The following is an 11,396-nucleotide window of genomic DNA, read 5'->3' as shown; positions in this document are numbered from 1 at the left end:
ACAGATCAATTAAACATTTGAGAAGAAAAATATGATTCAAGGTAGAATAGTCATGTCTGAAACCAGCTTGAGTTACATTTATGCAGTTAATGGTGTTAGAATACTTAGTCAGCCTTTCATTAAGAATTGAGGTGAACAGTTTGCAAAAACAGCTGAGTAGTTTGATGCCCCTGTAATTGTTGACATCACAAATGTCACCTTTGCTTTTATATATTGGGACAATCGTGCCAACCAACCATTCAGATGACATTACACCACTGTCAAGGATCTTATTGAAAAACATTACATATAAAGGTAACAGAATGTTGTTAGTTGTCTTTATATATTCATTTATTACCATGTCAGTTCCAGGGGCCGTACTTATAAAACTCCACAAAGATGTCGTCTTAGTTAGGAAAAGTACTTAACCTACGAGACTTTAGCGCTAAGAATCTTTCCTAGCAGGATGCTTTGTTAAGTAACCGTCTTTAGGCGCTTACACCACTAACCGCTGGGGTAGGGCCAACTCGGCCCTTTTCCATCTCGGCCCATTATGAAAAGGCAACTCGGACCATCTTGTGGACCAACTCGGGCCATTCTCATTTTCTGAAATACCAAGTCGGACCACCATGTTTGCTGACTCGGACCATCATAAACTGTCATAAACTGTGGGCAGTCTCCGCCCTACACACTTACTGAATGTCCCCAACCATATTAGGTAAAAAATTCCACTGTAAACTACATGTAAGCAATACACGAATGGAAATGGAAGAGACCTATATACAGTGGAAGATACCTATATGCAGTGGAAACTATGTTCCGTAGCGTACATACACACATATTAATCGTTTTATGAGGTACTGCAGGAAGTGCACGAAACCCAGTCATTGAAAATACCGGGTTTCACAGCTGCCATTAATCAGCTCAAGATACACCATTATCACATTTCCTGTGCTGCCACCTCTCACACCTGTGTCGCACAGCAAGGGATCACGGCCTAAATGACTCTCGGTCTAAAGGGATCACGGCCTAAATGACTCTCGGCCTAAAGGGATCACGACCTAACCAACTTGAACTCGGACAGAGAAGAGTGCTTCACACACTTGTTAGATTCAAACCATCATAAACTATCGCACAGAGAAGAGTGCTTCACACATTTGTTAGATTCAAACCTTATAGTGAATCATTTGAGTTTTCTTCGTTCACTCACTCGATGTCCAGGCCAGATATCACTTGTACACGGCAGAAGGCAGTCCGATCATGGAGAAGTGTTTGGTGTGCAAAAACTTAGTGCGTCCTCGACAGGTGAGACTACAGGATTTAATCGTTAATTGAATTTATTGTAACTATATGTTGAACAGTTTTCTGTAATACTGATTATATCTAGTGTACACTAAAATATCGACATGAACCTCGGAATATGATTTTTTACAGGAGGCATTGTTGTGTGATGGATGTATATCGTGGCAACACAGAACCTGTAAGACTGGGATTTCAAGGGAGGACTATAGAAGAGCTGTAAGGGAGGGTCTTGACGTGAATTGGAGTTGCACAACTTGCTCTTCTGTACAAGACATCGCTGTACATGACTGCCCTGAGGATCATCTACCTACTCCGACCCAGGCGTTAGTGATGATATAAATTCTGAAACTTATCTAGACGAAGACACCTTGGACAACGACACTTTGGACTGCTCTGAGGCTCATCCACCTATTATAACGTATGAAAAAGTATGTGCATCCTCACAAAGGGGCAAGCAAAAACTTGTGGACAGTCTAGGATTTTCATACACATTTAAAAGAAAAACAAAGGATTTTCATACACATTTAAAAGAAAAACAAATGTTGGTGTTCATTGGCGCTGTGCAGTGCGTAATAAAAAGGTTGCCTGTAACATGATAGTAAAGGAAGTGAACGGAGTGTTTATCAGAGGGGCCAATGAACATTCACACCCACCGGAAGCATGCCCTTTGACTACAAGCATGGTGTCAAAGTTAATTAAAGACAAAGCAATGGATGATGTATTTCGCCCAGCTTTAGAAATCGTGGAGGAAGTGCTTCTTGAACACGTTGATCCAACAAAGCCTACTGCTTCGCTACCTGCACCGGTGAATCTAGCTCGCCAAGCAAACAGGAAGCGGCGAGCTAACAGACCTGCTGAGCCCAGTGACCTAACTTTTTGTATTAGTGAGGAGCACATTCCACCTAACTTTCTTAAATCAGATATAAGTATAGGGGACAGACGCCACCTATTGTTTGCAACACAAGAACAGCTTCAGTTACTTGCTAAAGCAAGAAACTGGTATGTTGATGGAACTTTTAAAGTAGTGAGGCGACCCTTTACCCAGCTTTTTAGTATTCACGCATTTATGAAGTGCGATGGTAACGTAAAACAAACGTCTCTGTTGTTTGTGTTAATGTCAGGTAAAAGATGTAAAGATTATAGGATAATTTTTAGTAAACTCAAAGAAATTTTAGATGGACAATTAAAAGTAAAAGAAGTTATCCTTGATTTTGAACAAAGTATTTGGCGGGCTATCCCAGAAGTTTTCCCCCATGTAGTTACGCGTGGTTGTGCATTTCACTGGGGACAAGCAGTTTGGAGGAAGGCGCAAGTTCTTGGCCTCCAGTCTGCTTACACACATGATAGCAAAACCTACAAATTTGTAAGACAACTGCTTTCTCTGCCGTATGTACCTGATGATCACATAGGACTTTTTATAAGATTCTATAGGAAAGCAGCTGGGTCACAACCACTCTTAGATCTTTTAGAGTACATAAACAGTACATGGATTACCTCAGAAATGTGGCCTCCTAAAGTTTGGTGTGTATTTGATCGAAGTGTAAGAACTAACAATGACGTTGAAGGATGGCATTACAGACTTAATATGAAAGCACGTAAAGGCCAACTGAACTTCTATACTTTAATAACCCTACTACACACAGAGGCTAGACTTGTAACGCTTCATGTAAAGTTTATAAGATGGAAAGGTGTTGCGTCACCAAAAAAATAAATATACAAAACAACATGGACGACTAGTCATGCTTTGGGAGGAATTTTCTCTGGGCACTAGAACAGCAAAAAGCTTACTGAAAGCTGCCTCTCATCATATTGCTGTGAATATGTAATGACTTGATTTTTCATGAAATACTAGAGTTTTATTTTTTAAACTGACTTTTGCATGTTTTTAGACTATAATTTTAATTGTATTTTACTGACTTTTGCATGCTGCCTCATCATATTGCTGTTAATATGCAATGACTTTATTTTTCATGAAATACTTGAGTTTTATTTTTTAAACTGACTTATGCATGTTTTTAGAGTATAATTTTAATTGTATTTTACTGACTTTTGCATGTTTTTAGAGCATAATTTGAATTGTATTTTATCGTGAAATAAAAGTCAATTTTGAGCTGAATTATTATTTAACTTTTAAACATGGTCCAAGTTGGTGGTCCGAGTTGGCATATAGTGGTCCGAGTTGGTTATCGTGGTCCGAGTTAGTATAGACCAGGGCCGAGTTGGTGATGGTCCGAGGTGGCGATGGTCCGAGTTGGGGGTGAAGCTAACCGCTAACATGAGCAGACGTTATGTAATGCTTTTTGAGGAATTTCGCAAGAAACGGGTAAAAATACGTAATTATTATATTTTAAATAAAAAACATTTATCTAGTTAGTTTTCAACAATCATCTCTTCATTTTAACCTTGATAATTGAAGGTATAAATTTACCACCACTGTTGTCATCTTGTCAAACCAACAATCATTTGGCACCAACTTTGACTGCGCACCATGGCTACTCAAGACACTCAAGACAAGAAGAGGAACAGGAAGACGAACTGGACGTCTTCATCTGGCCCACCTATACAAAATTCTCGCAAAAATACTCCGGAGCGACTTCTCCACAGCTGGCTGCTCTAAGGAAGCCAGAAATGCTGCTTGGAGGACCAATAGTGCGGAGGTGTCTGCCGTGTCAGACATTCTCCGCACTGAGGAGTGCCAGAAACATTGGCATATTATAAAATCTGAGGCAAGACGGAACACCCGCAAGCAGAGAGAAGCCATGACTGCCACAGGTAAGAGTTATTAATTTGGGAGCTAATTTTTGTTATATTTGTGTGTGAGTTGCAGCAAGATTTTAATATTTTTGAGCTTGATAGAAATTTCATAGTTTCACCCTAACAAAAGATATGATTTATCTTATTCCTTTTAAGCACTGAATAGGTAAGGCAATTTCACTTAAAGAAAAGTATTTGTTTATGGTTATTTATTTCTTGCAAGGAAGCTTACTAGTATTTGAGTAAATACTAAGTTTCAGCAGGTCTACTGTTAAGGTCACTTGAGATTTAGATCATGGAACCTAACCACTTTAAGGAATAAATTTCAGTAAACTGTTCCTGTTTTAAGTTTGGAAGCAGCAACATTGAAAGTTTTGTACTAGTGATTAATATATTAAAGTGCCAGCCATTTCCTGCATTTTTTTTTTTTTTTTTTTCTGTGAAGTGGATGCATTTATTGCACACACTAATTATGATGCAATGTCTACCTCTGACAAATAATATTACTCCAACCACACATCTGAGTTACATATGTTATGTGAAAACACATTCTTTATAAATTATTTATTTGTATTTGCAATTCATTAGCAATAAGATTATATTATACTTTCCAGGTGGTGGACCTCCTGCCAACCCTCCTCTCTCCCAGCTCGATGAGTTAATCTTTGAGATTTTGGACCCCAAGAATGTCTCTATTCATGGGTGTACCAATAAGGCAAGCATCATTGAATGCACCTTCCTTAACAAAGGATAAGCCACTTGTAGATATAGCAATATTAGGCCATAATGTTGTCTCAAATGTCTGCAATCCAAAATACTCGTGTTCCCAGTTAGTTTACAACTTACAGTTATACACAATGGTAAATTTGTTATCTAGTGTTGAGAAAATTTCATTTTTTTTTTTCTTCTTTAACCAAACAGATAAAACAGTAATAAGAAAAGAAAAAAACTAATAAAGTTAACTTAATTCCTATCCCTTCTCCCCATTCATAAGTATGGTGTTGTAGTGGGTGAATGTGTTAATGATAACGAGTCTTAGGTATTTACAGTTTCTTAGACATGGGCTTCCTTCAAACAGAATAGGATTTAAGTCAAACACATTGTACCCTTAGCTAGATTTACTGGTTTCTGTTACTTTTGTCCTTAGCAATAAAACCAAAAACATTATCAGCTTAGTTTCTGAAGTTAGAACTAATGATGCCAGCAGTGTTCAGGCAGCAGATGATGCTGGGGAAGTGGCAGAGGCAGCCCAACAGAGAGAAGTGGTGACCGAGGCAGTGGGTGTTGAGGAGGAGGCACCTGCCACACCACTTCCAGCACCAGTGATGTGGCACCAACAGGGGCCAGACTTGCCTGGTACATCACTGGTCTATGTGGATGAGGAGGAGATCATCCACCTGCAGAAGAAAAGGAAGCTTGAGCTTGCACTCCTTGAAGAATCTATAACGGCTCAGGAAAGGAAGCAAGAAGCAGAACAGGCTAAGTACATGTACTACACACAAAAACTAGAGTACCAGAAACAAACAAATAAAAAATAGTAATAAAGATATAATTAATGTACTATTTGTTTTTGTTTGTAACCAATCAACCAAATATTAGTGTTAACACAAAATTAACTGCAGTTTCTATATGCTCAACCTACAATCTACTTACTTCAGGTATGGGAGAGAGAGAAAAAAAAAAAAAAACTTACATGAGATTAACACCAATCTCAGCAGTCATGACACTGGTGTCTCATCACTCAGCAATGCTGTAAAAGAAAGACATTGATTTACTGCTTGATGTTGTATCACACATTATATATATATATATATATATATATATATATATATATATATATATATATATATATATATATATATATATATATATATATATATATATATATATATATATATATATATATATATATATATATATATATATATATATATATATATATATATATATATATATATATATATATATATATATATATATATATATATATATATATATATATATATAGATAGATAGATAGATAGATAGATAGATAACTACAGAACAATTGATAATGTAGTCAATGCCACACTCATAAAAATAAGTGAAAAAATAATTAAGAAAGAATCATTTAAGTTAGTTGTGAAAGTGTGTTGTTGATTTTTTTAGATGTTGCTGAGATACACATTCATCATAACCCATTTAAATATTGTAAGGCTGAACAGTGATACTGTGGTATCTGTGAAGAACTCTATCTTTGCAATAGTGGGTGATTGGCAGAGAGTGAGACAAGGAAGATGAAATCACCAACATAACAGTGCACACACAACAAAACAAGACATATAAATATAAATAACAAAGTGACAGAGGAGAAAAAACTGAAGAATGCTACTATAATCAGCATTATGGGTTGTGTTACTTACTTGAAGTGAAGCACAACAAATTCATCCCTGTAAAGGATTCCTTCATGGCGACTTTGAACTTTCTGTGCTGGGGGTCGCTCCTCGTTGCCTCCATCCTTGGCTGCAGCAAGATGTTCTTCTTCCTCAGGAAGAATGATGTTTCTTGCTTTGCAGATGTTGTGCAGCAATGCACAAACCTCTACAATTTGGCAGACCTTGGGTGGAGGACCAACTTGGATTTCACTGTGTAGCATGTGAAAATGTGGCTTCAGCTGCCCGATGCCTCTCTCAACAATGCTGCAGGTTTTCTTGTGGGCCCTGAAATTAATATAGATTTCAATCTTACAATGCAGTACTTGAAAGTGGTATGATGCATTAATTTAATTTCTGCAAACATTTAGGTTATGTCATGTATAAGGTTAAGTTAAGATTCATTGTTTGATAATGATTTGTGACATGGCAGCTTAAACATTATGAAACATATAAAAAAAATCTCTAGTATAACATTGGTTAGGTTAATATATTCACATGAAAACTTAGAATAAAAAGAAGAAACTCTTAAATATTTGGAAATTTTCTTGTTGTATTGGTGATTCAACCAACACACCTTACATAATTATAGCCCTGTTAACTTTGACAAAATGATAGAAAGTAGAAAATATAAAATAGAACTAAAAAGAGTGAAAACTAAAGAGAGAACTAACAGTTAAAGAACTTAGAAGAGCTAAATGTAATAACCCTAAAACTTGTTAGAAAATCCTGAATGGTCAAAAGAAAAATACTGAAACCCCCATTTCACTAAATCAATTTTATGAACATTATAAGCAACTTGCCACTGATGATAACACTTGTAAATAACAACACTGATCTTCAAAATACTGAGACTGACCCCTCATGTATACTTAATGATCACATAACAAAGAAAGAAGTATTAAAGAACATAAAGAAACTGAAGAACAACAAAGCTCCTGGGCCCGTACTTATAAACACTAAGATGACGTCCTAACGGTAAGAAGTCGTCCTAAATCACAAAAATGGCGGAATTCGAGTCTTAAATCCTTAAGACGGCATCCTAAGTTTAAAGATGCGTCTTACTGCTAAAACACCTCCCGAGGTGTTTTAGCAGTAAGACGCGCTCCTAAGATTTCATCCTAAAAGTAAACATGGCCGCTCGAAGGGGACCGCACCGCCACCACCTGCGACAGAGACGGTCGTTTCGTGAGAGGAAGGACGTCCTGAATGAGCTAGATGACCGTGAGCTGGTGAAGAGGTATTGGCAGGATCCTGCTGGTATCATTTTCGTGACAAATTTGGTGCGGGAAAGGCTGAAGAGACCAACTGCAAGGAACAAGGCCTCTCTCCCCGAGATGCAAGTAATCTTCACTGTGGTACCTCGCTATAGGAAAGATTGGTGCCATTGATGGGACGCACGTGATGATTGTGGTTCCTAGAGAGTATAAGGTAGAGTTTGTCAACAGGAAGAGATACCACAGCATCAACGTGCAGTTTGTGTTTGATGCTTGATACCACATTATTGATGTGGTTGCAAAGTGGCCGGGATTGGTTTACGATGCAAGAATACTTGCTCAAAGTGGACTCTGCACGATATTTAACAGCGGCATCGTCCCAGCTGTGTGTCACTTACTGGGAGATAGTGGCTATCGCAGCAAGAAGTGGCTACTGACCCCATACCTCAGACCACAGCTTGGAGCACAGTCTTCTTATAACAGGTAACTTACTGAGTAGTAAAATTTAGATAAAGAGTTATCTAATTAATTACCCCACATCACACTAAACACAAAACTAATTATTTACCTCCCATAGTTACACTTTTTCATATAAACTAATATAAAGTGCTAAATTAATGAATTAGGTAATTTGGAAGTATTATTGCAGTTTCACACAATCTTGTCCCTCCCCTACCTTACTGGATTCCTCCATAAGATGAAGTAACCTAACCTAACATTTTGTAACCTCCTCATTGGGTTAGCATCATCCTCCATTAAGGTAGAGTAACTTAACATTTTGAAACTTGACCAGAACAACCGATAAGGTAAAGTAATTTAACATTGTGTACGCTTTGCCCCCTTTGGATCCCCCTTAAAGGGCTATAATTATGTAAGGTGTGTTGGTTGAATCACCAATACAACAAGAAAATTTCCAAATATTTAAGAGTTTCTTCTTTTTATTCTAAGTTTTCATGTGAATATATTAACCTAACCAATGTTATACTAGAGATTTTTTTTATATGTTTCATAATGTTTAAGCTGCCATGTCACAAATCATTATCAAACAATGAATCTTAACTTAACCTTATACATGACATAACCTAAATGTTTGCAGAAATTAATTTAATGTATCATACCACTTTCAAGTACTGCATTGTAAGATTGAAATCTATATTAATTTCAGGGCCCACAAGAAAACCTGCAGCATTGTTGAGAGAGGCATCGGGCAGCGGAAGCCACATTTTCACATGCTACATAGTGAAATCCAAGTTAGTCCTCCACCCAAAGTCTGCCAAATTGTAGAGGTTTGTGCATTGCTGCACAACATCTGCAAAGCAAGAAACATCATTCTTCCTGAGGAAGAAGAACATCTTGCTGCAGCCGAGGATGGAGGCAACGAGGAGCGACCCCCAGCACAGAAAGTTCAAAGTCGCCATGAAGGAATCCTTTACAGGGATGAATTTGTTGTGCTTCACTTCAAGTAAGTAACACAACCCATAATGCTGATTATAGTAGCATTCTTCAGTTTTTTCTCCTCTGTCACTTTGTTATTTATATTTATATGTCTTGTTTTGTTTTGTTGTGTGTGCACTGTTATGTTGGTGATTTTATCTTCCTTGTCTCACTCTCTGCCAGTCACCCACTATTGAAAAGATAGAGTTCTTCACAGATACCACAGTATTACTGTTCAGCTTTACAATATTTAAATGGGTTATGATGAATGTGTATCTCAGCAACATCTAAAAAAATAATTAACACACTTTCACAACTAACTTAAATTATTCTTTCTTAATTATTTTTTCACTTATTTTTATGAGTGTGGCATTGACTACATTATCAATTGTTCTGTAGTTATCTATCTATCTATCTATCTATCTATCTATCTATATATATATATATATATATATATATATATATATATATATATATATATATATATATATATATATATATATATATATATATATATATATATATATATATATATATATATATATATATATATATATATATATATATATATATATATATATATATATATATATATATATATATATATATATATATATATATAATGTGTGATACAACATCAAGCAGTAAATCATTGTCTTTCTTTTACAGCATTGCTGAGTGTTGAGACACCAGTGTCATGACTGCTGAGATTGGTGTTAATCTCATGTAAGTAGTTTTTTTTTTTTTTTCTCTCTCTCTCCTATACCTGAAGTAAGTAGATTGTAGGTTGAGCATATAGAAACTGCAGTTAATTTTGTATTAACACTAATATTTGGTTGATTGGTTGCAAACAAAAACAAATAGTACATTATTTATATCTTTATTACTATTTTTTATTTGTTTGTTTCTGGTACTCTAGTTTTTGTGTGTAGTACATGTACATAGCCTGTTCTGCTTCTTGCTTCCTTTCCTGAGCCGTTATAGATTCTTCAAGGAGTGCAAGCTCAAGCTTCCTTTTCTTCTGCAGGTGGATGATCTCCTTATCCACATAGACCAGTGATGTACCAGGCAAGTCTGGCTCCTGTTGGTGCCACATCACTGGTGCTGGAAGTGGTGTGGGAGGTGCCTCCTCCTCAACACCCACTGCCTCGGTCACCACTTATCTCTGTTGGGCTGCCTCTGCCACTTCCCCAGCATAGAAAACGTTGTTAGGAGTAACTTAAAATTTCTCCCATGCTTCCTCCCCCCCCTGCCCCACCCCTTATTTTTCCCTGCATTCTCTCGTGGTTATGAAGTTATAAGGCAAATAAAACATGTTTACATATACATATATATATATATATATATATATATATATATATATATATATATATATATATATATATGTATTCTGCCCGTCTCCACCTGGGCCACACCATATTCCTTACTTGCATCGCATACGTCGACTGTCTCGTGACCACTTCTGCCCTTGGTGTAGGACTAACCCTGAGGCCATGGAGCATTTCCTTTTTCAATGCCCACGCTTCCTCTCTCAACATACTGCATTACGCTCCCGGCTCTCCATCCTGGCCATCACAACACTCGACCTCCCCACCTTCTTGGCAACCTGCTGTCCTTTGCCTTACTTGTGCCTTCTTGAGGAAGACCGGCCAGCTACCACGCCTGTGAAACCTGCACAGGACTACCCCAGGGCTCATAAGGATTCAAAAGAGGCCACGAAAATCTATGGATCCTTATGAGCCCTGGGGTAGTCCTGTGTGGGTATCACAGGCGTGGTAGCTGGCCGGTCTTCCTCAAGAAGGCACAAGTAAGGCGAAGGAGAGCAGGTTGCCAAGAGGGGTGGACGCCTGAGGCCGCCAAGAGGGTGGGCAGGTCGAGTGTTGTGATGGCCAGGGCGGAGAGCCAGGAGCGTGATGCAGTATGTTGAGAGAGGAGGCATGGGCATTGAAGCAGGAAATGTTCGATGGCCTCAGGGGTAGTCCTACACCAAGGGCAGAAGGGATCATAAGACAGACGTAGGCGATGCAAGTGAGCACTGAGCGTTGTGTGGCCCAGCTGGAGGCGGGCAATGGTTGATGTACCTTGCACTCCTTCCCGTGACTGACTGGCTGTTTGAAACTTGTAACGGCGCTCATCCTCCCCCGCTGATGGATCCCCCCATCCCTCACCCCCTTACTACCTACGACCAGCGCGCCATCTGTTAAAAGCGAGGTTCCCTAATCAATTCCTCCAGCCTGCCCATTGAACCCGTATATCCTCCCTAGAATCCTTGGACAGAACGCACGTTGAGCCTGCAGGG

The 11,396-nt window shown here is 38.0% G+C and overlaps 1 protein-coding gene across 1 annotated transcript; it reads left to right on the top strand.

Moving 5' to 3' along the window:
* Nucleotides 1–7,579: 7,579 nt before the first annotated feature.
* LOC123519240 (putative nuclease HARBI1) lies at nt 7,580–10,345 on the top strand. The gene is made up of 5 exons (XM_045280372.1): nt 7,580–7,804; nt 7,968–8,146; nt 8,829–9,125; nt 9,767–9,823; nt 10,125–10,345. The coding sequence occupies exons 1-4, from the start codon at nt 7,580–7,582 to the stop codon at nt 9,780–9,782; spliced, it is 717 nt and encodes a 238-aa protein (XP_045136307.1). The 3' UTR covers nt 9,783–9,823; nt 10,125–10,345.
* Nucleotides 10,346–11,396: the final 1,051 nt, after the last annotated feature.

The sequence above is a fragment of the Portunus trituberculatus genome, chromosome 7 (genome assembly GCF_017591435.1).
Source record: "Portunus trituberculatus isolate SZX2019 chromosome 7, ASM1759143v1, whole genome shotgun sequence".
NCBI lineage: Eukaryota > Metazoa > Arthropoda > Malacostraca > Decapoda > Portunidae > Portunus > Portunus trituberculatus.
This window is presented reverse-complemented; position numbering and strand designations above follow the sequence as displayed.